Consider the following 27,642-nt stretch of genomic DNA (forward strand, 5'->3'; position numbering starts at 1 on the left):
TTCTTCGCTGCATATAACCACTTAATAAAAGGCCTTTATTAGGGGAAAAAAAAAAAATTATAAGGCTTCAAGCAAACTGTCTATTGGTGAGCAAGTTCCTTGCCCTGTGTTATGGACCTTAGTATAAGAAGTTGCTTGAGGGTTTTTTTTATAGTGTAAACATGCCTTTGCTAATCTTCTGACCATGATCTACGTGGAAGAGGTGTTAACCCAGGTTAATACGTTTTGGTTTAAACACCAGCTTTTTGGTCCGGTAAAACTACAAAAGTGTCTCCCATAATGGATAATCAGTTCCATGAATTTTAATGCCTGGCCTCCTCCTCGGAGGGACTGGCTAGTCATGCAGGGGTAGATCCAGGAGGACACATGCTTCTGTCTCGCAGCGATTGGTTTATTTATTGCCTTGAGCTTAGAACGACGGTCTTGAAAAACTTATTTTGGAATGATACCTTTTTTTGTTATTTCCCTTAACTTATTTTTCTGTTAAGATATTTGAATTTTCTCCCAGAAATTTGTTAGAAGCCTTTTATTTAAAAAAGAAAATAAAAATAAAAAAAGAAGAGGCTTCTTGAGAGCTTAATAGTACGTTCTGGGAGACTATTCTTATTTAATTTTTTTTTTTTTTAAATGAATGATTTGATGTTATTCTCTGCCAAAGTTTCGGGTTTTTTTGTTGCTATGTTTCCTGTTAGCTTTTACTAATACCTGAAAGGAAACAGTGAGAGATTGTAAGAAATTAAAATGGCCTTCAATATACCGCTTGTGTATTTTCTACTTCTCCACTTCCGTGTTCCCCTTTCTACCCTAATCCCAGAAGGGCCAGCATGAGACTTCTGATGCAAGTCATGAGAGTACTGTAACTTGAGTAGTGAAAAGGATTTCCCACAAGGTTACAGTGAAGCGGGCAGAGCCATCAAAGGATCTCTGCACAAACACTTAAAGCGGAAGATACTTACAACTTTAAAACATACAGCTTTATTTTTTTTAGATATATATTTTTTTAAATCCTAAGATAAAGGAGGTGTTGGGAGATGCTCCCTTTCAGAGAACAGGATGCATGGAAGAAGTTAGAGTTGCTAAGCTCTAGCTTTCTTGAGAAGATCTTTGGATTTAGCATGTATAGCGAAGCAAAAATACTCATCTGTTAATTTGGTATTCTGTATGTTCTGTGCCCTTAAATGTAATTGTTTTGAAAATAAAACTAACCTTGTTATGTGATGTTAAAAAGCAGACTTGTGTGCAATGTTTTAAATTTTTTTTAAGAAAATGTTTGTATATAATTAAATGGTTTAATGTGCTTTAATTGGCCTGAGGTAAAGAGTAGTCCTAGAATGTAAACATATATAATTAGGATTTCTGATTTCACTGTGAGATCTCTGAACTCTCTTGTTTTGCAAAGTGGTTTGTTTTGTTTACAAAACACTTTCTATTCTTTCTTTTATGGTGTTGGTTTAAAGGCATTTGCTTCACTTCTAATATTGAATTCATGGTATAGTGACATCTGGTGACACTTAGCATTATCAGTTTCACTGTGTAAAGTCAGACACTTTGAGCAAAAATGGTAATGATATGACAATTCTCTGTGTCTATGAATACACGTTTTTAAATGAGGTGGTTATAAAAATAGTTGCTGTGCAAAATGTTAGTAGTCTTCTTCAAGAAGAAAGCAAATTTTCTAATATCACTAGAGCAGTCTCTTCATTCATCTTATTTTTAAAGCACAGTGTCAAAGTGATGCTGCTTTACCTTGTATCTCTGATATAATGTTTTTTTTAGATATCTGTGAAGTATTTTTGTTTTTTGTTGCTGTTGTATTTTTCTGCAGATTTTATATAAAATACCAGTAATGAACTGCCTTTTTGTTTTTTTAACTGTTCAACTAAAATACATTTCAGACCAAAACCAAATGATATCATATAGCATTTGAAACCTGCCTTTTCCCTTGTCCCTTGTTTTTTTGAAATAAGCCAAATGGGCATGTAGATAAGATCACTATAATGGATCCAGGTCTCTTTTGGTAAAGTGTTATTTAAAGGTCTGTTAAGATCTAATAAGACAATATACTGAAAAAATTATTGTAGTAGGAATATAGATTTAGAAATGTTAATGAGATTAATACAGCTTAATTATATTGTAAGTTGCTACTGTCCATAATGACAAGCTTTTTGTCATAGAAACGATGTATGATAAATTAATTTTGGTCTAGTGTATAGAATTATCATATTGCTATAAATCTTTTAAGTAAATCTGATGCAAAATTTTCATAGTTAGCATTGCTGGCCCTGTGTATACTGTTCTTTGTATACTGTATGCATATTATTTTGCCTACTGCATTAGTCTTCAAACTAAAACTCTTATTAGAGAGTATTTGGATACTTCAGACTGTGTTTCTTGCAGTTTACATTCCTTTACCATGGCATTTTGTCCTGTCTAAAAGTATTGTATGGAAATGTTTAAAACTTCTGTACAAAGTTTCAATAAAAATAGAGGAAAAAAAACCCCCAAAACAGAACAGATATTTGTGAAGCTGTCTTGGAGAACTTGTCCATACTTACGTCATACATATTCTTACTTGTAGTAAGCGTATCATCCCTACATATATATAAAGATACTTCTCGTTTTGCCCCCATTATTAAAAGGCAGACCTTTTGAAGCAGGGCGTGGGCATTTGTTTAAAGAAGTAAAAAAAAACCAAACCAAAAAAACCCCAAAACCAACCAAACAAAAAAACCCCACAAAAACCGAAAACCAAACTAGATTCTTTAAAACTGCGAGAACAACTTAAGGATCCAAAACTTGGTTGTGGAGTTTGGCTGCAAGACTTAACGCTGACTCCTGTTGTGGGGAGGTGGGGCTGGACTGCTCTTTCTATGACCTGAAGCTGGGGATGCTGGCAGGGCAAGGCTAGCTGCCTGAAGCACCCTGCAGGGCAGCAGCTTACATGCAAAACAAAATGTGGGTGAACCCTCATGTAGCAGAGCAGTCTTGTTGGATATCGTGCAAAATTTTGTTTGTGTTTTTTCTTGTTTTTTTCTTTTTTCTTCTTTAAATGCCCTGTTCACCTGCTGCTTAACCAGTTCTTGAGTGGGACGGGCACGTTCTTACTTGATTCTGGAGTGTCCTTAAATACCTCCAGTTGTGCTTCGGTATCCCTCTGGGACTGCCCCAGCCTGGATGGCTCGGTGTCCGTCTTGTGTGTATTTCTGACTGCGATCTAGAATTCAGTCCTGGTGCCCAAGTCCCGCAAGGAGCCCGTGCCAGCAGCCATGCTCTGAGAATGATGTGTGTGATGCTGTCTTCTCCCTTGTAGGAAGCAGTTACAGCTTGTGGTCGTCAGTGCTTAGATAGTTGCCTTTGGGGAGGGAAGGATACCTTCTCATGATTTTTACTTGGAAAAGATTAAAACACCAACACAGTTCTGGAAGCAGAGACCAAACATGAGTTTTCCACTTCCTTCTCCCCCTCGTCCCTCCCCCATAAGGATGTATTTGAGCTAATAGCCATGGAAAGCGTGGTGTGAATCATGACTTCTTTGTTGTCCAGTGGTGACAGTTCAGCAAGGAGGGGGGTGGTTAATCACATGTGGACTGCGGATGAAGATGTCCTTTTAGAGATAGGATGTTGGCAAAAATTGTGGGAAGGACACTAAAGCCAGATTTTCAGCTGTAGAGGAAATGCTGCATTCATCAAAATTATTCTTGGTATTCTCTTCTTTTGCTGCTGTGTTTTGAAAGAAAAGTGGAAGCTGTTGGTTGGTTGAAGGAATGGGTACAAAACATACTTGGAGAGGAAACTTTGGATTTGGGATAAAAAATAAGCAGAGCTTCCAGCCTGCAGACTTGGTTTGGATTTGTAATTTCCAGGGAGTGGGACTCCTTTGTTTTTATTAGTTAGCTGTTAATTGGTTATCTAATGAGTTTATTAGGTGATTCTCTATGCAGTGAGCAGCTTTCCACTTCACTGATTTTAAAAGAGGCTCAAGAAGCCTCTTTGTCACCAGCTGGTTCCATTTGTATTAGTTAGCAAAGACTCTGTCAATCCCCAATTTAGTGATGTCTGAGACTTTAATGCTTCTTTGGGTGTGGAGTCCTGGCCCAGGCAAGTTGTGGGCAGGTTCAATAAATGCTGCAGCAGCATTTATTTTGAGGGTTCACTGGAAAAACCCAAGGAGATGGTTTTAATGAGTACGCTTTGCCTGTTGGCTCTGAAGTGAACTCGCCCTCCTTGGATGTGGCTGTCCCAGTTCGCCCTGTGCTTGTTCTCGTGCCAGGAAAGTGAACCAGCCAGGAGGTTTCAGCTCTGTGATTTCTTCCTGCCTGTCTAGCAAGCACAGTTTAATCGGGTTGTACTTAGTGATTTTCTTTTTTGATGTTTTTTTCTGAGGTGTTCATGGCTTGATAGGAATAAGGTGACAATTTGACTTTATGGTTGTGATGCCGATAACCCTTAAACTTGTCAGCAACTATTTTTAATATTTATCTAAACCATGAAACTAGTTTTGTAAGTTAGCTTTGAGTATCCCAGTATATATGCTGTAGCGTACAGAAGAATTTGAGCAAGAAATTGCCAAGGTTCACTTTCACTTGTGCACGCCAGTTGGACAAAACAGTGAAACTTCTACCCTGAACGCTATTCTGGTTCAGAGCCAAAGATAGTTACTGTTCTGCAAAAGCGTGCGGATTTAAAAATTATGGCTATGGTCCTCACACACTCTTTGGAAATTTTTTTACTAACCATGTTCAGTTTGTTCTTAGTCCTGACTTTTCTTTGTTCTTCTACAGCAGTAAGGATGTGTGTGATGGGTATAACAGCTATGTGTTAGGAACCAGATCTCTAGTCCTTAAAAGATTTCTCTCATAGAAGGGAGCTCTTCAGTGGCTTAGACTAGTCTGGATGGTGCTAGTGGTACACCCTAGGTCTGGAGTGTTGGGGACTTGGTTGAAATACATCCTGACACCCGACTGCTACAATGGATGCTTTGGACAGTTGCAGGTATTTTGCCCAAGACCGGACTGTTGCTGGCACTCTGAGGCTGGACGCCTCCAGCCTAGAGAATGTAAAAATTAACTGTATTTGGCCTTTGCAGCTGCAACTCTCAACCAAACTAGTGTTTGTCTTCTGGAAGCCATGCAGTGCCCGTTTCCTTTGCTGCCGCACAGATTTCCCCCAATTACAGTCGTGTGAAAGCTGATTTGAAAATTCTGAACGTGCCCAGAGCAATTACACTGGAAGAACCTCTGTGGGTTCAGAGCTGCTTGCACGTGTGCCATGAGTGAGCTATTGCCTGCGGGAGAAAGTACCAGGCTCAATATCGCATGGCAGGGAGGCGGCTTGGGTTGTGAGCTCTGGTCGTGTTGTGTACTGTTTCCAACACAGCGAAACCCTTCTCCTTCTTAATACCACTGACTTTGTCCCTGAAGCATCTAGGGAAGCAAACAGTAACAGCAGCAGCGTGACGGTGGTTTGATGCGTGTCCCTTCCCCAAGTTGCGCAGGAGCTGGTGAATGGAGGTGTGGGGCAGCTGAAGGAACCATTAGCTCTGCGTTCAGGCAGCCTTTTCCTGTCGAGCACTTGGGGCAAGGGGATGATGGGCTTCAGCTTACCTTGGAATAGCAGCCATTGCTTTTGGACCCTTTCTCTCAGCGTCTCTTAAGTCTTCCAAGCTGGTGTTAAGTATGTGGGTGAATAGAAAAGCTTAAAATAAGTTGATGGGATAAAATACTAGGGGAGCCATACATACAGCATATGGAGATGGAAACAAGGCTGAGTTAGAGGGGAGAGATTGAAAGAAAGAGCTTATTTGAGAATAGAGATCTTATCCAGAATTAAAATTCTTACTTAAAATTAGTCTTGTCTTGAGAAATTTGATAGCATAGGCGACATTCTTGAGAAGTAAGCTTCCAAACTTAAGTTCCAACTTAATTCTGGTGCTGGGTTGTATGCATTATTTTTCATCCACAGCCTGTTTTCATAGGAATTATGTCATATTAAACATCTTACTAGGTAAAATTGCACCATAAGACCTCTTATCCAGAGGAAGCATAACCAGCTTTCTCAAGAAAGCAGTAAACTGTAGCAGTCAGCTGTAATCTTGGAAGATGGGGAGGAAGAAAGAGCAAAACTTCTGCTCTCTGTGGTGGTTAAAATCCTGAATACATCTAAAAATACTGTCGTGCACAGGATTTCTTTTTTAAACTTGTCTAAGGGTGTCTTGATGCAGATCTTGATTAGTCTGCGCTGTGCAGTTAAGTCTGGCTTTACATTTTGCTTATCTCAGGGTCTTCTGAAGGTAGATCCGTGAGGTTGGGCAATTGCAGTCCAAACGCTTGAGGAATCAAAGGGAAAGTTTGAGAAGTCAGAAGAAGTTCCAGGGTATCTTAAAACCGGCAGCTCGTTGCTTTGGGGAGAGGAATTGATGACCTGAATTGGCAAACAGCAACCATGTATCCCCTCGCAATGTGCTGAGGAGGAGGTTTAGCAGTGAGAAGTACGGAGATGGTGAAAGAAGCACTGGCTTCTTGACTGTGGTTCCAGCTTCTGTATCACAAGATTGGAGAATGTTTCTTTTCCTCTCACCCTTTTTCTGCTCCTACTGTTATCTTTTTGTTCTCTTCATTGGAATGTCTTCTGGTTTTCATCTTAAACACAACAAATGGGGAAACAACAGGAATTGTATGTGAGTGCATGCGCGTGTGCATGCATTTCAAAGGCCAGGGAGAAAAGGTGTTTGAAAATAACTTCCTCCGTGTTTTTTTTGTTGGGGTTTTTTTTTTCCTTTCCACTCTTGAAGATTTAAGCTTAATGAATATATAAAGTAAACTTGATGAAATGTATTCACATCTAAAAGTCATGAGAGGAACAAAACTTACTTGTAGTTTCTGGTAAGCTTGGTCTTAGCAAGTTTCTGGTAAGTAGACTTTAGCTGATCCGGAGTGTTACATTGAAGTCCGTACTATAATTTATTGTGGTTGAGAAGAAAGAGGGTAAGTTTCTAAGTGGAGTTTTAAGGAAGGTGTTTAATTGATTCTGAAGTTGTGGCCAATTGTTACGTTAACTGTTTGTAGTAATAAAACCTTGAAATGGCCCTGAATCTTGGAGGATTTGGTTGCAGCTTACTTCAGACTTACAAGACACCTTCTAGAGTTCTTCTCAGAAATTATCGAGAGTATCAACTCTCTAAAATGAATTAAATTCAGCTCAGTGTTGAGACTGATGTGTTAAATTAACTGTGACTTGGTATTTATAGGTTACTTGTATTGCTTGGTTTTTAGTTGAGTTTCTTTAATAATTTCCTTTGATCTTAAATGTTGAGTTAAAAAAAAAAAAGATATATTGTGGAATTTAGATTCTTTGAAGAAGAAAGGTGGATTTTGGAACAGAAGAGATACTAGCATCACTCTTTGACTTCAAATTGCTGCTTCCTCTGCATCCGAGTCCCCGGGCTTCATATTTGTGAAGTTGCTAGTTCCTTGGCTTATACCCTGTTAAAATGTAAAATGAAGATCTGTTTTGAGGATGGGGTGTTATTTTTAATTCAGACTGAGTCAATTTTGATCACTCCCCCAAACTTAGATTCTTTGAAGAAGAAAGGTGGATTTTGGAACAGAAGAGATACTAGCATCACTTTGACTTCAAAAATTGCTGCTTCCTCTGCATCCGAGTCCCCGGGCTTCATATTTGCATCAGGTGAAGTTGCTAGTTCCTTGGCTTATACCCTGTTAAAATGCTAATTAAAGATCTGTTTTGAGGATGGGGTGTTATTTTTAATTCAGACTGAGTCAATTTTGATCACTCCCCCAAACTTATTTTTGGTGACTTGCCTGCTATAACTTTCTTGCTATTTGCCAAATCCGTTTCTAGAACAGTATCACGCCTTTTTGTTCAGTCGATGTTTGGTGGAAATACGAGATGGTTATCACATTCAGGAGCACCTGGGTTTCTCCCATTTGTTCCTTATTCTATATCTGGAAAATTGTACTGTCGTAGTTACAGAAACCTCTGTCCCTACCTAGGGCTGCCCTATGTCCAGCTTTCCCTAGACCGATCCCTCCCCCCCCAGCCTGGGTCTGAACTTCCAGGCAGGTGTCCAGAGCCCTCACATTTTTGTTGCTCAGTTTCCGGACATCCTGATTGCGCTAATCGGTCCCATGCAGGCCGTTTTTAGCAGGGTTGCAGCACGGTTCCCACATCTTCTGTTTGCTTGATCTGCTGCTTTTATCTTTATTTTGATCTTTTCTGAATAGTACGTATCCTTCAGTGGTTGTACCCTACTTAGAACTGCTGTTCTGTGTTGTTTATGCTTTTATAGTAATTGCAGCTTTGCATCTTGCACCCAGAGTTCAAGTTTGTTCCCTAGGCAGACCACTAGCTGGGTTGTATGCCTGGCTATGTTTTTTACTAATATTAGCACTAATTTTTTCTTTGCTGTCCATTCTTAATCTGCTGATTAGTTTTTCATCTGTTTGCTGCGTCTTCTTGTGTACTAAAACAGGGTGTGGCAATTAAATGACTCCTTCCAGCTTCCCCTTGTTTCTCATTGCAAAGACCTTCTTTCTTACACCAGTGTTGATCTTGGCTAGTTCACAAATGTATGTGTGGTTTTTTTTTTTATCATTTTCCCTAATAAGTTTCTAGTGTTTTATTATGTAGTAAATGACAGTAAGGAGTTGTTTTTTTCCCCCTAGTTTTGCTGCTTTTGAATTGCAGCTTTCTTCTAAACATAGATTTTTTATTCTTTGATTTCCACCTCAGTAAATAATCTCAGAACAACCTTTTGTAACTGTTTAACAACCAAAAAAAGACATAATTTTATCCTACTATTATTACATTGAAGGGATAATCAGCTAATTACGATGGATTTCTTTCTGTTTATAATTTAAGGAGATGTGCCCGCTGACTTTAAATGCTTCCTGTTGAACTGAGTAAGTGGCCAGAAGAACTTGAGTACAGTCCTAGCCCTAAGACTAAGTATTTGGTGTCTGCTTCCTTTTCTCTCTCTAAAGACTCTTTTTGGAGGAGTTTTGGTGGCTTGAGAAGGCTTCTTTTTTAGCCAGTTCTGTTTTTTGTATCCCTTTGACTTTCTGTCCTCTCTTGAGCAGCTCCCTCTGGCCAGCTAACAAGATGGAAAATTGAGCAGTGGCGCAGGGTCTTTTCACATGGCTCTAGTTCCAGCCACAGCGTTTGTCCTTCCCTTTAGGATAGGGCGGGTGGCTCCTTGTTTTTCAGGAGACATCAGCATTAGAAAAGCTTTATTTCAAGCCCTTGCCACGCTTCTGGTCTGTCTCCAAGCTGTTGTTTGCAGCTTCACGGCTGACGAGCTCATATCTGTTTGGCCTCCGGTAGAACAGAAGATACTTTGCCGTCAGAGTATTCCCCATTTTTTTTCTGTTCGCCTATTTTTAATACACTTGCTGGTTGCCATGTGAGTTCTGTATGACTGATAAAAACTGTGCTATAGTTTTTACTCACGCTGGTGGTATATAACTTCCCCTCAAAGAGAGGTTGTTGGCGCTGTGTTGCAGTCCTTGCTGGCTATTACTGTGCGTTTGTGGCTTTGATCCTGGGCGGTAATTGATGGTGCACCCCTGTCCATTTCTGTTTGTGCAGTCTGGTGAGATGCTGAAGTAGGCTGTGCATTAAACAGCTTTCTGCTCACTTGAGTGATGATTATGCTAAGCTGAAAGACGGGTGAGGAGAAGAGGAGAAGCCAGAGGTATGGAGGAAGTGCTTAGGGCATGGCGTTCACCTGTGGTTTGCCTGACACCTGGGGCTATGTATAACTTCATGGGAATAATGGAGTTTTAAATAAACAGAACTGGACTCTTTGTGGAAAGGTGCCCGGTGATCTCGATGCGTGTAGTTCCTGCGGCACTGGCAGCAGCTGCGCGGAGTCTCCCTGGTGGTGCAGCCGCCTGGTAAACGTGGCTGCAGCGATCCTCATCCATGGAGAAAGCCAACAATACACAGAAAGTATGTTTTGTAACGTACCTCTGTTGTGATTGTTTTGCCTGGCAAATACAGGGTTGACATGCTAGTTAACATGTTTCTTCTGGGCAGCTGTAAGTTTAAAAAATGTGGGAGCAGAGGAGTGGGGAATTTTGATCTGTAGACAACAGTCCTTCAGTTACTTCTTCCAGGGGCAGTTTTCCAAGGAAAAGCCCTTGGACAGTCTGCAGTGACCTCCCTCCTCTTCCTTCCATGGCTCGGTCAGGTCCATAGGGCTGTACCTTTCTGAGAACAAGGTAACTACTCGTGGCTGAATGATAGTGAACCAAGTTCACTAACAAAGTTCACCAAGTTCACTAAGGGTGAAGCCGGTTGAAAGGGCTCTGGCTTGACTGTGCACGCAGGAGGGGGAACCAGAGCTAGAATTACATACCAGGGCTTACGCGCTCTTGCTAGCGCTTCCTGCTCTCCAGCATGGATATCCTGGCACCGGCTTCCATTTTCTCCTTTTCTCTCCCCCATCTTTGCTTCCCCACATCTGTGGTACTGGAATTAGTGCTGGCTGTTCAGGAAAAAATGTTGTGGCTACTGGGTTGGGAGCCAGGCAATACCATTTCCTATGTCCTCAACTGGTCTGGCTCTGAGGCAAACCAAGGAACCTGTGTCTGTGGATATTATGGTTAGCAAAGGCTAGCCTATATATAGTTTGGTTGATGGCTTTAGGCAAGCTATGATAAACCATGATCTTTTTTGGAGAGGAAGAATGAGAGGGATTACAGTGACAAGCTTTCAAAACCAACAATTAGTTTATGTTTTCAAAGTATGTCCACAAGTGGGGAGGTTGCAAAAACGTGTAATATTTTACAATCCTTAATGTAGAAATCTGTGGCTTTCTTTTCTTGTTCTTTTTGTTTTGTTTTTAAATACATAGGACTTGATCTTAGGCTTCATTGTGTTCAGAAACTGCACATCATGTTGGACATGCAGCCACTCAGGGAATGTGCTGATCTGTTGGCATGTGTAAGAGAGACAAAAAGCTTGTGTGTCATTTGAGGGTATGAGGGTTGTAGAGGAGTAAGCTAAACCAGTAACATTTAACTTAAATCTGCATGGTTGTTAAGAAGGGTATGCCAGACAACTGCACCGCTGGACATACAGCTGTTTGTCTAAAGGTCTCAATCAATTAAGATCTCTTTTGAACAGAGCTCTGTTTATGGATCAGCATTTTTTGTGCAAGTGGGAGACAAGTAGCAACAGTAAACTTAACAGTATTTTTATTCATTGACCTGACAGATTTCTCCTGCGATAATTGTCTGAGCACCGTGGAGGCTTCTGCAACCTAACCACATGCAGCAGGCACAGTTGGAGAAGACTTGAATGGCAGATCCTATTGCTTTCCAAGAGTGTATTTTCAAGCCTAGGGTTGGAAGCACTACAGGTGCACTGCAGCGCACAAAATATTAAAGCTGTTAGGTTAGCTGCCCTTTCTCTCCTAAAACTGCTCATTTCCCTTACTAATGTGGCTAAGTAAAATCCTAATGGTCGGTGTCAGATTCTTGTTTAGAAGGCAAAACCTTCTAGATAGTAATGCGTACCTTGGTGCCTGCTTCACAAACTCAGTTGTTCTTGTTTTTCTCTTTCTTGAAGCCAGATTTCTGGTATGGTTCTTACAGGATTAAACTATGGATATCACTAGCAGCTTTGTTACCCTAGTTTTTGGCTTGTCTGTGTGAAGCTGCTGCTTCACAACAAATGAGGGTATCTCACCAGTAGCTCCTGATTTAGATGAGTTTGAGTGCTGAGATCCTGCGTTGATGGAAGCAGCATAAAAACTGTCTAGAGTTTGGGCCAGCTTTTCTCGCCTTTGTGCCATGTAAGTCGAGCTAAAACAGCCATAAGGAGCTTGGGTAGAAATTCTTCATGGGGAAAGTCTTAAGAAAAGAGCCTCTGCACCCCTCTCTCCCCTTGTGTTTTGGCATTTGTGGAGTGTTGAGGACAGGGTCAAGTAAAGTGGAGCTGCTACCTTTCTCTGGCTGTTACTGTTACTCCAACAGCAGAAGTTTGAAAGACACTTTCCACTATGGCAAAACAACACGTGGGTGTGATGCAGAATAAGAGATTTTGTTCTATGCTTTCTCCTAGTTGCTGGCATTATTGTGAAGACACTACTTGATCTCCTTACTTGGCTTTTCTTGATTCTGTTCCTCGCCTTCACTCCTGTCAGCTCAGCCAACGGATTTCACAGTCACCCTTCCAACTCCTTGAGTATCGCTCAAAGTACTGAGGGAGTAACATGCTATAGCAGCTGCTTCCCAGTTCTTCTCTGATAGTATTTGCTTGTCCTTCTTGGGTTTGTGGAGAGAGAGAGGACTGCATGTGACTGCTTGGTGGTAGTTGTCAGACAGATTAGAGGATGAAAAGTAATGCAAAATATGAGCATATAGAGAAGACTAAGAATCCAGTCTTGGAAGAAAATCCTTGTGTGGATGGGATACTTGCTAGTATTTGAATCTAGTATGCAGAAGTATTTGAGAGACAAGAGATAGATTTAAAGGGGGGAATGAAAGTATTAGCATGGTCAGCATCGACAATTGGTCAGCATCATCAGCTGTAGCATCGACATGCGTGTGCCTGCATGATTTTACAGAATTGGTTTTATGCTATTTTTCTAGCAAAGGGCTGTACAGTTGCGTTCTGCCTGTCCATCTGTCTGCCTGTCATCTGTCAGTCTCTACTTTGTAAGTTTTGAACACACTGGGTTTTTTCCGGGTAAGCTCGAACAAGTTTTGGAAATCTCAGAAGTTCAGACTCCTGTAACATTTGTGGGAATGGCTTGCTTTGTGGCAAAAGGCCAAAAAGAGTTGTAAGGAGACCCAATTAGTTCTGCAAACATTTTGGGGAAGGGGGTCCTAAGCATGAAAGGTGCTTATTTGAAAATCTAATGAGTGATAATGGAGGCAGCCGTCCTAAGTCAACTGAAAAATAGTGTTACTCCTGATTTTGAGCTAAAATATGATTTAAATTAATATAGTATAATCCATAAGATCTCTTAACCCCTTCATCCTAACTTTTCACACTGTGACAAGAGATACCTTTAGTATTTGTCTGTTGTGAGAAACTGCATTGAAGAATTTTGGCAAGGTAGCAACATTTCTTCTCGTGTGAACAAACTTGTCTGGTCCCCGTAATTGTTTTACAAAACAATCTAAACATATGTTGAAAAAAAGACTCCAGGCATTTTTGCTGACCTTATAACTGTTTAGGTTCTTTGTGTTGAAAATAAATTTCCCAAACAGTTTATGCAGCTGGAGAGAGGGGGATAAAATTTCTGATTGATAGTGAGGAGCAGTAGGTGTGATCCCATGATTGACTCTTGACTGCCACAGGGCAGTTAGCCTATGGAAACAAGAAAACATTTCAGACCGTCTGTACTTCAGGTATTTCAAAGAGCAGGCACTGTTGCAAAATGTCATACGTTGAACATCTCTGCTCTGCATTTGGAGGCTCTTTCATATCACTTGTATCCTCAGGAAAATGAAGGAGAAATTTCACACCCCAGAGCATGGGCTGCACTTCTGGTACCACCTTTTTCCACCGATTTCCATTAAGGGATCTTGACATTAAACAACCCTTTTTCTTAGTCAAGGTGTACATCTCTACCTTAGACTTAGGAAACTAACTTTCAGTCATCTTATACATGAGGCTTACACGAGTTTTATTCTGGCTGAGAAGGGACAGTGAAATGATTATGGTGGTCTGATTTAACAAAACAAAATCTGAATAAAGCTGAAAATCAGCTCTTTCATTACTTTTCCATTTACAGCTGTTGCCATCTCACTGGGCAAGTAGACGTGGGAATATATCTTGATGTGAAATGTTGCGAGGAATGCAGAAGAAAGCTATACAGTTTGATTTGTGTTCGGTTGGACATCCCTTTAGTTTCCTTTCTCTGTAGGAGATCTGTTTCTTAAAATAACTTCTTGTTGCTGAGAGTGTGTAAGTTTGCAGTTGTTTTCAAAACATTCTAATTTGTACTTTATTAACATTTTCATAGATATTGTTGAGTGTCATTACCGAAATGATTCAGCACTCCAAAGAGCTCTGATACGCAATGAGCAAGAAAACGTTGCATCTGTTTTACCTACTGTTTTTTTGGCTGCCTGTCCTTCAAACTTGTTTTTCTAAGGAGTGAAATTGTCTGCATGTTAGACTAATTACTGCACGTCAGTTCCTTAACTCTTAAAAAGGCTTGGATGTCGGCTATGCAAAAGTAGTGTGCAGTGATGTAGCCAAGGGTCCAAATATCTATTACGCACGTGCAGTTGAAATGACCATATAAAATGAATGTGGTGCTAACTGTTGTCTCTGTAGCAAGCCATGGATTAGCGTTCCCCCCACACTGTTCACTTTAAATACTGCGGTGAACATTATTAATGAGCATCGATGGTCCAGGGACCTTAAAACTCTTGCCAATTCATAATTGCTCTTTGCCACATATATTTACTTACACCTGTGCAAGGGTCAGCCAAAGTGATACCAGGTGAGTTAAATCCATTAAATATTTCCTTTTTCCTGTTGTTGTTGGGGCCTGACTTTGAAATCGGTGGAAACTTTCCTGTTGCCGTAATTCACAGAGGAATTGGCTGTTTGTTCTTAAAAATTTTCTTCCTTAGGAGGAGGTCTGCTTCTGCTTCCACTTTGCCCTGCCGGGTTATGGAACGATCTCTTCCAGCGCTGAGCTGTGCGAGTACAGATGGCCCTTCTAATCGCATAATAAGAATAACCAGATTTATGTATATTTCCCGCTTTCTCTTTTTTTTTTTCTTTTAAAGCCTGAGACTGCAGCTGTGCTGAAGCGCACTGTTGAGGCTCTTATGGAGAGAGGAGCCGTTGTGAGGAACCTAGAAAACCTGGGAGAAAGGTCTCTGCCTTACAAAATCTCCAAGCACAAGGAGCGCCACAGAAGAGGAGGGTATGCATGATGAGTTTTTCCGTAAAATCCTTTAAGTGCTCCTTTATAAATGTACATATGTAACTCTCATGTTTGGTCTTCCTTGTGCTTTTTGGGAGTACACCTGTAATGTCTGCGATCTCAGTAAGGTGGTGTGTGGCTGTGCGTGCAGGTGTGCGTTCTGCTTGAAATGTTTTGTGGTTTTTATTCTGTGTGGTGTCGGCTTTTTGTTGGTGTTTAGTCATCGTGTTACGAGTTGCCCCAGTCCAGGCCTGTGGAACTGCTTTCCCCAACATACACAGCAGCGTTACTTTGTTATGTCATTTTTATGTAACTATTTTCCAAGCCCATCAGGCTGTTTACCGGTAGAAGTTGTAGTTAATCTGCTGGTTGCTAGTTGGCAGGACTGATTCTTTTTCTCTAATGCATCTGAACTAAATGTTAATTACCATGTGTACCCTGTAATGCTTGTGTTTCCGATACAGTTTTTGTTAAGGATGTTAAAGATGACCGTGTGGTTTACGGGAAGTACGATAGATAAATGTAAATGAAGCTGTGAATTGGCATCTCGGATGTCGGGCTTCCCCGGCAGTGCAGGAGGAAGGTGCTGTGGATCGCACCCCCTGCTCGCTTACGCCAGTGTGTTGTTGCTCCTTGAGGCTGCCTCCGAAATGGATGCTGGCTCTCGCAAGGACTGAGAAATGTTGCTAGGCAACCTGCGCTGCGCTGGGGCTGCCTGCGGTAATCAAAATAACAATTAGCGACACGCTCCTCCTAATCCCTGTAATGCAACTGTGCATAATCGGACGGTTGGCCAACCTGCCTACCTACCGCCTTCCATGAGGGGCGTTTGGCACTGGGGAAGGTGAGGTGACCCCAGCAGTGCACCTTTTATGAAGCCCTTCTTGGATCATCTCCCCAGGGGTGACTCACGGTTTCACTCCCTCTTCTGAGGACCTCTCAATTCTCCTGCGAAGTGGGAGTGGTGACAGCTGCCAGTTAAAGCAGACTGACAGAAAGGGTAGGGGAGGAAATTTCCACCACGTGCCGGTTACTTAACCGAAAGCAATGGCATTGTGGCCATAACTGTTGCACTCCTGCTCCACGGTGTCCTTCAAAACATAGCTTGATCCTGCCAGTTTTGCATTTTCGGATGAAGTCTTGTTGCCTACACATGGGAGCTAATCAAAGCCTTGTCTCGAGACAGAATTACTCATTACCTCATCCTTCTGTTGGAGTAGAGGCATTTTATAAACATTAAGGTCTTTTCTGACGGCTTCAGCAGAACAAGGAGCTGGTGTTACTCTCCTTGTGCAGGTGGGGAGCTAAGGCAGAGGGACTAAGTTCCACTAATTTTGGATGCTGAAGTTGAGACTTTTAGCTTCTAGATTTTTTTTTTTCTAGAGTACTTAGCACTCTCTAACATTTCACCACTTTGCCACTTGGCTTGGGTGGCAGTACTGCAGATCAAGTCTTGGGTTCTTCAACAGGGAAACCAGGACAGGAGAAGACAGTAACCAGCATCACAAGAACTATGTAGTAGAGATGAATAGAAGCCATTTCTCCAGGGGATCTTTCAGACGTGTAAACTAGCTTAACTCATTTACTGTAGCAGATTACCTACTTAATAAGCAGGACGAGGGGATCTGGAGACTATAACCGTCTTCTTTGCAGAGTCCTCAGAGTAGACGTAGTTTGTGTTCTGAATGAGGCAAGGTTTTAGAAGCAAATAATTGCCATCGTGTCTTGAAACACGGGCAGGAAGCCATCAGATTAATGTCACCATCGCTGTTCCTCCTCCACCTCCCAGTTCAAGTGTCTCTAAAGATTTAGCAGTCATTCTGCTTGCCCTGGATTTGGATCCTCTGTATTTGAATATGACAGCTCCCTCCCCCAAGTTGCTTGGCTTCTTGAAAGGGGGAAGTGATTGAGAGGGGGTATGACAGGAAATAGTTGTTTTGTGTGCTTTTAATTGGAGAACTCAAATTCAGGAGACACGAGATATTACAAGGGGAAGCAGCAGGCAGTTTCAGTACCTGGTAATGTGGGAGAATTGTATTTCTGTAGATTTTACTGGGGAGATTGCAGTTCAGTGTATGGGTATGGTGGATTCCTGGCATACCATCCAATATTTTATGTAGTCTGGAAAAGAAGTTATTCAGGGTATTAAACATAATCTAGGAATAGGAAGTGAAAAGTCAGTTCTTGATCCACCTTATAAAATCAGTCAGTTCTACTTTACAGCATCTGTTAAAAGGAATAATTTCTTTTTAACTTTGTCCTGTTAAAAAAAAAAAGGCTTTTCAAGATACCTCACTAAGCTGAATATACACCTGTACTTACTAAGATATCCTAAGGTCTTTTCTCCTTCATAGCCAGTTTTTAATTCTGTCTATGTTCCCTTTCTTAGCAAGTTGGTGTAGAGTGGTGTTTAAGTAGTACAGAGTGTGTCACCTTTTCCTTAGTCTGGGCTTTTTCTGAAGTAACTGAAAGGGCTTCTGTGAGAGTGCAAATAATGCTGTATGTCTGTAGAGGGGAGAGTGTTGAATCTTTCAAAGCTTTTCATTTTGGGTTTTTTTTTGTTTGTTTTTTAATTTTAAAAAAAATTTTTTTTTTTTTTTTTAGTTTTGTGATTCTTAGCAGAGCTTCAGCTAGTTCATTTTCCAATAGCATGTAGGTGGTTGGAGACTTAGGATGTACACTGAATCCGTTACTTCCTTGGTCCTCCTGGCTGGTGAATTATATGAAAATTAATGGAACACAGTATCCTTAGCGACAAATTGTATGAAAATTAGTGCAATACAATAGTTGTAGCATAGGTCACAACAGCGTGTCTCTTAGAGACAGCTCTTGTCCTAGTGACTGCTGCACGAACTGTCTTCCTGTCACTCAGAATGGCATGGAATCCCCCACCTGCGTGGGGTGTTTGCCTGAAAAACAAACCAAAACAAAGCAATCTTCCTGACCAGCGTAGTGAGCCTAGCTTTGCTCCCTTATAAAACTGCCAGTGCTATGCAGGCTGTGTCTCTTAACCTCGAATCAAGGGCCGTCAGTAGGGCAGCACCGGCTATTCGCAGGTCAACTGAGGCATGCTCTGTGGCATGCCTAGTAGTCATCCTTCTCCCAGACTTTTGCTGTACATTTTCTTCATTTAGTTAATTCCATTTTTAACTGCAATTCAAGTCTTCGTATACAGCATATCATAAACTGAGTGATTGACAGTGAAAGGACACACAAGCGCAACGTGCACGGCAAGGCTACTGCTGGACTTAGCCAGGTTTTGGTAGTGTCTTTAGTGAACAGTAAAGAATTAAACTGGAAAATACGTATTCATAGATTAATAGGGAGGATAGCTGTCTCCTTGAAGTGCTTTTTCCCCTCTGAGCTCTGTAGTGCTTCAGCATCATCTGTCTTGGATATACTGCATTACAGGCACATTACAAATCTAAGAATATCCAGCAGACTTTACAGAGAATGAGAATTTTACTGCCAATTGATCTGTAAAGCTGAGATTTTTCAAAGCCTGCCATAGGGGATTGTGGCCCACAGCTGTCACTGGAATAAGCAGTTTTACTCTCCCAGGCAGCTTTGAAGACCTCAGATCGTATGTATAATTGACTTTGTTTCTTCTCAGGAAATTATATTCACTGAGCAGGTGGTGCATGTGCATTGAGGGTATATTAAAACAAATTTGGGTCTTCCTCTCAAATGCATCTCTTTTGGCAGAAAACACCCTCCTTTTTTTAGAGGCCTAATACTGACAGCTTTTGCATTTAAGTAATTATGAAAATAGTATGTTTCAGGAACTGTGTGGATATGTCTGAAGAATCAAACTTTTAAATCACTGGTTTACTGATATTTTAAACTGAAGTTGAATTAGCTACTAATTCACGTTTATGGTATTAATGGCCATAGTAGAACATTAATATTTTGTTTTGAAAGTATTTAAAAGAGTGATTCAAGTAACATCTCACAAAATCGTAACAAATACTGTTCACCTTACAGATGAATAAAATGTGACAGGGACACATTGGTTCCAGTGTGGGTTAGGTATGTAAATTTAGTTGAGGCATTGAGCCTGAGTGACTTGCCCATGGCCACCGCGTCTCTGAAAAAACAGTGGAAGAATGTAAATAACGATTCCCAACTTTATCTCCTAATGGGCAATAGATTTGTGCCAAATATTTGTTCTACTAGCCACTACTTGTTTATCATTTTTAATGAGTTGTATTTAAATTGCTTGTAACACTTAGAAATATGTAACACTTTTTTTTTTAATATTGTATTACATGTGTCAGGAGGTGCTTATTTCTGGAACAAACAAAAGTGAACTGATTTAAATAAGGTGTGTACTAGTATTTGAATCCAAGAAATGTTAAACTCTGGATTTGTTGGCTGTTTAAGATGATGCAGAAGCATTGAATCCCTCAAAGCGGCTTTCAAATAAAGGGTCCAGACTGGGGCTAGGTGATGACATTGCAGAGCCATTGCTGCATATTTGGTCAGTGCTAAACTGGAGAATATTGCAAGTGCTTGTAAAATGATAGATCTCAGTAGCACAGTCTGTGGGTTTGCACTTTGTGGCATACCTGTTTTCTTTGGCCTTGCCAGGCTATGTCTTAATCATATGCTTGTGACACTTCATGCTTCAGGGCATCAGATAAAGGAGGTGGTTTGGGGGATGTGGTTTGTATGTAGGATATTTTTACTTTAGGGGAGATGGTACAAGGGCGGCTGCAAAACCGATCTTTAAAAAAATAAGATTCAGACACTCCTTTGGGAAGGTAATGGCTCAAACTTTTTGCAGACTAGGAATCTATTAAACTGGAAGGAGCTAGGACAGGGGCTCTGGGGAGAAGAAAGTGGCCAGGTGTAACTGGGTTTTGAATACTGGGTATCTTGCTATCCCCTAGAGATTTGTTTTTAGTGATTTTTATTTCCCCCCCAAATGTTGCTTCCATTCTTACTTCTGTTATCTCCGTTGTAGAAAAGATGATATACATCAGCCTGGTCAGTGCTATGATTTAGTACGGTTTTGTAAATCGTTAGAGCACTGTGGCCTTTCCCTTCTACTTTGTTTTGCGTATGCGCGTGCTTTCCCCTATTAAATCTATCTATAATACAGTAATGTTTTTAGACCTTTGGCCCCACATTTTTATTATTTCATTTACTTCATTTGTGAGTTCTCCAGCTAAACTATGCATAATTCTGATTATTCATAACAATTTCCATGTTCTATTTGCCAGTTTTTCATTGCCTTGTTGTTTTTTTCCCTTTCAAATTTGATTTTGAAAAGATGGCAATTTTCTTTTGTTATTTGCTTGCTTGTCTCTTAATCTTTTTGTTTTGCTGTTCACTCCCAGTTATCTCATCAGCCCACTTGTTCTCTGAAATAGCAAACTCCTCAGGTCTTACATTTGTTCTTGCTGAATTGTATTTTGGGAGCTTATCTTAACACGTGCATGGGGAATTTTCTGTAGGAGGTGTGCAGGGACCTTGGTGATTGCCAGGGTCCACTGAGGAGCACGGGGAATATACCGATAGCATCTAATGGGATCGGGAGTCAGAAGATCCAGGTTGCCATGTTAGTTGTGCTGTGGACTTGTTTGTGTGATGGGGGAAAATGGCAAGGCAAAGAGGTCCTTTCCCAAAGACGCAGCGTGATGAACTCAACCTGGCTTCCAGGCCCTGCAGTGCTGCGATTACTCCCCAGGAGCTGGGAGCACCAAGTTTCAGTACCGGCTTCCCCTCTGCTACAGCGGAGAAGGCTTGGAGGCTGTCCTGGCCTTCCCGCAAATCACTCCCACCTCCTCTGGGTGGTTTAGGGTCTGAAGCGGTTGGCCTTCCTGCGGGAGCACCTTGTGTTTTGCCTTCGTGATGTGGCGCGTGATGTAACGTTGCTTTGCCAAAGCGCGTGCTCAGGAAAGGGGGCATGACCTCCACTTCTTGTTGACTCGGTGGCCCAATGCACAAGAAATAGATAGTTATTAAGAGGAGTATTTCAGTAATTGAGCATCATGTTGTTTAAGAGATTTGAATATTTTTGAAACATATCTATGTAAATTACGTTACATGTTCAAACTTCTTCTCTTTCCATAAAGTATCTGAGCTTAGGAACTGTACTTACACAACTTATTTTTAAACAAGCAGCTTGTGGCAGAATAGTATTCCATGTGGACAAGAGATGCTGAAGTGTCTTCCAGTAACCCACGCTGTCTGGATACAATTTTGTTTACTTCATTTGTAAGAGTAAAATAATAGTTACCCGTCAGAACTTTTCTCTGGAGTGTCTACAAGTTTTAACAACCCTTCTCTTCCCCCCACCCCCTAGTAAAATACAAACTATTGCATAGTTAAAGGACTTCATCCTGCAGATAAATGTACCGATGTGTTTAGCTTCACTCAGGTAGACTCTTTTGATGATTTTCATGGCTACTGAAGACCAAAGAGGAGGAAAGAAAAACGGATGAAAGAGGTTGCAAGCTTTCCTTTCTTAATAAAACTAAATTTGTAGCTAATCTAATAGTGTCTTCCAGTAACCCACGCTGTCTGGATACAATTTTGTTTACTTCATTTGTAAGAGTAAAATAATAGTTACCCGTCAGAACTTTTCTCTGGAGTGTCTACAAGTTTTAACAACCCTTCTCTTCCCCCCACCCCCTAGTAAAATACAAACTATTGCATAGTTAAAGGACTTCATCCTGCAGATAAATGTACCGATGTGTTTAGCTTCACTCAGGTAGACTCTTTTGATGATTTTCATGGCTACTGAAGACCAAAGAGGAGGAAAGAAAAACGGATGAAAGAGGTTGCAAGCTTTCCTTTCTTAATACCACCAAACTAAATTTGTAGCTAATGCACAAACTGTTGTTTATTTCTGTTCAGATTTTAGAACATCTTGGTCTGTTTCAGCAAAAAGGAGTTCTGGGTCTGTAATGCACTTGGATGAGAACAAAACCAGTTTGAATATTGGAGTATTGCGCACTTTTGTAGTATTTTCTGCTAAATTGGTTGTCGGCTTCCACTAGATGGGGCTTTCTTCATTGATGAGTTGAACCATTGCTTTTCCTTAAAATGCTTGTGTCCACATGTACATGCATGTAAGTGTGCATGTGCCCCAGGTATCAGAGCCCTGAAATGTTTTTTTTCCCCTCACCTTATCTGTGGGAGTGCAATTTGCAATTTTGGTGCTTTTCAGAAGAAATGGCACAGTGCAATAGTTGGTGATGTTGAGGTGCCAGTATCATTTTCTGACGCATTAAATTCTGTACCGTCCTTGTGCGAGCACATTGATTAAATGTGATGGCTGCTCTTAAAATAGTGGGCTTGGTGGGATGGGAATCAGTCACCATTTTGGTGGGTTTTAAGCTGTGAATTATACAGAAGGCAGAGAAGTGAGACAAGCAGAATTAATACTCGCTGTGTAACTTCAGCCCTGCTCATAACAATTTTGCAAACTTTTCAAATGCTGCCCAGCGAGCATGACTTTTCAAATACTCCAAGTACGTCAGGCTGGCTTCTCTTTTGCAGTGTTAACAGTATTTTTTTTTTTTTCCTGCAATGCTGCAAAATGTCTTTCCACTATTTAATTAGCTTAATAACAGGTGTCTATGTATAGAATTTGGCAAACGACATTTCTGAAGACTGCGAATGGTAAAATTTATTTTTCCCCAAAGTACTTGCTCATTGTGGATTATTTGCTTCATTGCTGTGGCACAGTCTAGTTACTAAGGTACCAGCTTTTGGTTTTGATCTGGTACTTCCCAGTTGCTGGCCTTGTGATTTTCAAGGGACGTCCATCTATTCCATACCTGTTTTTTGAAAGCTGAAAGTAACACATGTACTAGTCCTTCCAGCTACAAAATGATAATCCTTCTGAGCGTGAACTTGCCTGCCTGCCCTGCTGAAGAAGGGTAGCTACCACCAGAGTTGAGAAGAAAAGCAAACTGCCTCTCTTCAGAGCAACGCAGTGGTCCCAAAGATGAAGTGGTCATTCAAGTAGCAAATCAATTTCATTTGTAGAGGATTACCTTAATGAGAACGAATGTCCAGCTGCTCTCACGTGAGTGCCGCAGCTTGCTTTCCTCCAGGCGATTTCCTGTTTCCCTGTTCGATGCTTCATCTCTACCTGTTCGTCAGAACATTTTCTTTCCTTTGTATCTTCCACCTCCCCGCTGGGGGATCTTACATAGACTCACTGCCACTATGCAAAGGAGAAATTTAAGCATACAGGCATTTTTTGGGCACAACCATGGGACCACACAGCCTCTTCCAAGTCCACCGGACGTCTGCTTTTCCCTTGGCTCCCCAGGCTGACAGAGTTGTATTCTAGGAGGATTTAAAAATGAGTTCTGATCCAGGTGCTTTTCAGGGTTCTTTGAAGTCCTAGACTGTCCATTTGAAAGCAAAATATTTGAGTATCCTTAAGACTCAAGGTTCAAACAACTTCTGGCTTGAATATGTTAAAAAGGGTAAATGAAACCTGGCTTTCCCCCCCTCATATGCAAAGGCATATTTCCTTTACTTGAGATCATACGATTTTTAATTTTTTTTTTCAGTTAATGCATCGTTTTAATATGTTTCAGTCTGCTCTCCTGTATTCAAATCATCCTTCTATTTACAGGCGAGCAGGACGACAAAAATAACTGTGGTCTCGTAGTGAATCAGTGGAATTTTCCTGCATTTCTCCCCTGATGACTCGGCGGACTCCTAGAGAGCCTAAATGCTTTTGCATTTTTGCTTGCAAGAATGAGGTGGTTTCCCTCCTGCATTCCTGTACTTTTCCCTATCTTTCAGTCTCACTGGGGTTTGGTTTTGTTTACTACACAAACAGTAGCTACAGCGTTGTGTATCGGGTCATAGATCACTGCCTGAAATTAAGGTTGCTGCATGCCTTAGTGAGGGTGGGTTAAAAAAACCCCATGGCCTCATGACAGCTGATTTAAATGTGTGTATTTGGGGATAGGGGTTCCAGATCTCCTCAGGGATTGCATTGTCAATTGTGTTTGGTTATTGGTTTTGTAGCCGTTAGTTTCTTCTCTTTCTTTAATGAAGCAATAATATTTTTTTACGCTGGCCCTCTTTTCCTTCTCTCTTTTTTGGCACAGGAAGGCAGTCGTTGCTTGTTAACATTGAAGAGTGGTGGTTGTTTTTAAAAACTCGCATTGTCCCCAATTACTGCAGTTTTGTATCCTCAGATAAAACACCTATTCTGCGAGGAGTCATAAAGATATGCTGTAACAGCTCATCCTCCCATCCCCCCTTCTCCTTCAGTTATCAACAGTGCGTCAGTGGAAATTTCCACCCTTCGCTAATGTGAGAGAAAGCGCAAAGTTGCAAAGCAGCCTTTGGAGGAAAAAAAACTATTGCCGTTTTAGGAACACAATGAAAAACAGCGTACGACTTGCAAGCAGAAATGAAATTAAATTCTCGAGAAATGGTGGGACTAAAACGGTGCAGCAAAGAGCACGGTTTGCAATACGAACGAATGCTCTTGCTAAGGGAAGGGGGCATGCAAGTGGTGGTGGATCACCAGCTAGAATTTTTCCCCCCATCCTCCTCTCTGTTAGTTGCAACTGTGAGAGGATTTGGAAGGCTTCTTCCCAAGGAGAAGAGTTAAGTGTCATCTGTTAAATTTACCAGTGGCTTTTAATGGCTTTAACAGAAAATATGACTTTCCCTTTTTAAGGGGTGTGCATCCTTCAGATGTTGCTGTGCAGTATTTCTAACGAATTGTCCAAGCTTAAAAATTGTTTCTCTCCCTAAACTTTTAACCAGGTGGCATCTCTTAATTCTGGAGACCAGAAAATGGTAGGCAGTTCAGTTTTCTAAATATATTAAGCCAAATCCTGTTCCCCGTTGAAGCTTGTGAGGATTTGCGAGGAGGATTGAGCCCACCAGAGTTCCTCCAAATCCTTCTTGAGGCAAGTTATTCCTGTAGCTCTCAGTAGCCCTGCTGGAGTCAGAGGAGCCGCACCTTCGCTGACGTGACCTGGCACTGGTCCCTTGGCTTCAGTGACACTCGGCCACAGCCTGCACCAGCTGGGCATCTTTTCTGGAGGACTCGTTGCTTCAGTACAGGCTGCAGGGATATTTTTTCCATCAGACCCCTCACATACAAGAATTCAGTGCTTCAGTCTGGCCTTTCTGAAAAAGGCTTCAGAGCTGAATTGTGGCTATTAAGATTTTCAGGATTAGGATGTCTGGCTAAGGAGAAGTTTCTTTGCTGTGTTTTCCACGAGTGGATTCCACCCCTGTGCAGTAATCCAGCACACACTGCTTGAGTCATTTCTGGCCCGACGGGTCTGCTCTGTGTGTAATATTTTTGATGTAAGACATTTAGTTGGATGAAACTGAACTCCATGCAGCATGAAGAACACGAGTGTGTCTGTCGTTCATGACCCCATCCTCCTGCATTTCCTGTTCAGACTCAGAGTTCAGCTTCTGGTCTTGGGGACTTACCATTCAAGATTACCTTTATGAAGGTGGACTGTGAAGTGTGATGCTCACGCTATAGTTGACTTAGTAAGAACCCATACCTGTTGCAGAACAAATTCCTCTCTGGTAGGTACAGTTTTTAAATCAAACTGGGATGCTCGATCCTGCTTGGGTAATATGACTTCATTTAAGGGATATCACTTTCAGGTTATACTGATGCTTCATGGGGAGGTGTGCTTGAGTGGACTAGGAGGAAAGGGGAGCTTTAGTAAGAGGATGTGTAAAGATTAAAATGAAATAGCTAGGTGGGAAGTGCTGTGCTGTACATTTAGCCTTTAAATTACTGCTAGTCCTGGAAACGAGGTGAGTGGTTAGTTCTCTTCAGTAGGATTTCTGAGACAGTTGCGGTGTCTTTTTACTATACTATAGTTAGTGCCATGCCAAATGCAGACAAAGTGATTAAAAACTGTTCTGGTTACAGCTCCATTGACAATGCTGGTTCATTCACAGCATTTCAAGGGAGGAGGGATGGCCAGTGACACAGCTCACCCATTTTTTGCATTGGTATGATGGCTGGCACTAAGTTGCTCATAACTTGCAGGAACAATAGACATAATGTTGCTAATGAATTTAAGGTACATCTCCTGTTAAGAGATGGGATCTGAATTTGCATGTCTGAGATTAAATTAATGCGCAGTGTGTAGTTGTGTCCCTTGTCTGAAATGGGGCTCATGAAGTGCAGTAGACCTCTTTGCTTGTTTGGGTGTACTGGAGTTTTAAAAGCCTCTTGCAGAATTATAGCTGAGCTCATGAAGAGGGTTCAGTTCTTCAGCAAAGGAGTTTATTGCAGAAGTGACCTCGGTGACCTAAGATATTAATGGGGAGCAACGTTCTCCTTGCTGTAGGTAGGCGGTTGGCTTTTTCTTTATAGATGTCAAAGATAGCTGTGTGGTGGATGTGAAGTGCTTACCTGGAGCAGTGCGTTTTATACGTGCTCTGCATGTGTGGAAGTAGGACCTTTTCAGTCCCGCCATATATATGACAGTATGCTCGTCAAGTGCCAGCGGCGCAAGTGGGTATTGCCTGTACGTGGCTTCAGCTTCCACCCTCAGATTGAAAATCTAAGACATGTTCACATCAGAGATGTGCCTAATTTGGGATAAGTCCATCTCCTTGGGTTTCTTTTGCTGTTTTGTTTTTCCATTCAGCTCCGAAGCAGGACTTTAAAGGAAGAAATGTGCCTGTATGTATATAAGCTTGAGATGTTTCGCACTGGCATCTGTTCCCGAAGAAACAATGCTGTGAATTCGAAGAAGGAGAATGCATGTTGTAACTGAAATGAATGTGCCACCCTACCTTTTTTTTTTTTAAAGACTATTCAAATCAAGGTGTGGAAATGAATGGAATAGGTACAAGAAGAGTAAGCTCTCTTTAATCTCCTTGTGTAAGCAGTGCTGTACCACAAAGAAAAGTTCAGGCTGAGCCTGCTTCAATTGAACTTTTCTTATTTGAAATCAAGATAATACTGAGCTTTCATTTCAAACAATTCTGGTACCAAAATGTAAGAAGAAAGTTTCATTTAAGAAATCCCATAGAACAGTTACTTGAATTAAAGTTGTGCAGTACAGGTATTTTTTTTTTTATTGTGTGTATGTTTCTCATTGCAGGTATTTTTTGATAGACTTAGAGGGCCCACCTTCGATTGTATCGACCATGATGGATCATTTAGGACGTGATATTGATGTAATTAGACGTGCTTTTATAAAGCATCCTGTGTCAAAGACAGAAGAATGCAGTGGCATAATTCCAGTCAACTATGAAGATAAACTAATTGCCAAGAAGAAGTGAATATTCCAAATAGCATGTTTGAAACTTTTAAAAAAATTTTTTATTCCTGCTTTGGAAAACAATTGTGATAACTAACTAATGTCCATCAAAAATAATCAGTTTTGGCCATGTTATGTGTGTGGTGTAGTACACTATCTTAAGTTATTGTAACATTTGAGGTTTCTTTTTGTTTCAAATAATTTGAATAGACTTAATCTGTATGCTTATCTTGATATTTGACAACTCTGAAAATTGATTTTCTTTTCTCTTAGAGCATTACATTGATAATGAAGATTTATCCATCATCAGAATGCTAAAAATAGCATTCTTTTCTAAAGACAGATTACTTCAGAGTATGTATATTTACATAAGAAATTAAGAAGTCTACGGTGTAAATATAGCAGTATAGGATGTGATTTGTTGGAGGGGTTTTTTTTGCTTGGTTTTGGAAAAAGGTAATAAAAGCGTGATTAAAAATAAAA

At 41.0% G+C, this 27,642-nt stretch overlaps 1 protein-coding gene across 1 annotated transcript; it reads left to right on the top strand.

The window, feature by feature from the left end:
* Positions 1 to 184: 184 nt before the first annotated feature.
* On the top strand, positions 185 to 27,642 carry MRPS6 (mitochondrial ribosomal protein S6). The gene is made up of 3 exons (XM_009283078.1): positions 185 to 253; positions 14,778 to 14,917; positions 27,001 to 27,642. Exons 1-3 carry the CDS (start codon positions 185 to 187, stop codon positions 27,179 to 27,181), a joined length of 390 nt encoding a protein of 129 aa, XP_009281353.1. The 3' UTR covers positions 27,182 to 27,642.

The sequence above is a fragment of the Aptenodytes forsteri genome, unplaced genomic scaffold (genome assembly GCF_000699145.1).
Source record: "Aptenodytes forsteri isolate BGI_AS27 unplaced genomic scaffold, ASM69914v1 Scaffold2, whole genome shotgun sequence".
NCBI classification, from domain to species: Eukaryota; Metazoa; Chordata; class Aves; order Sphenisciformes; family Spheniscidae; genus Aptenodytes; species Aptenodytes forsteri.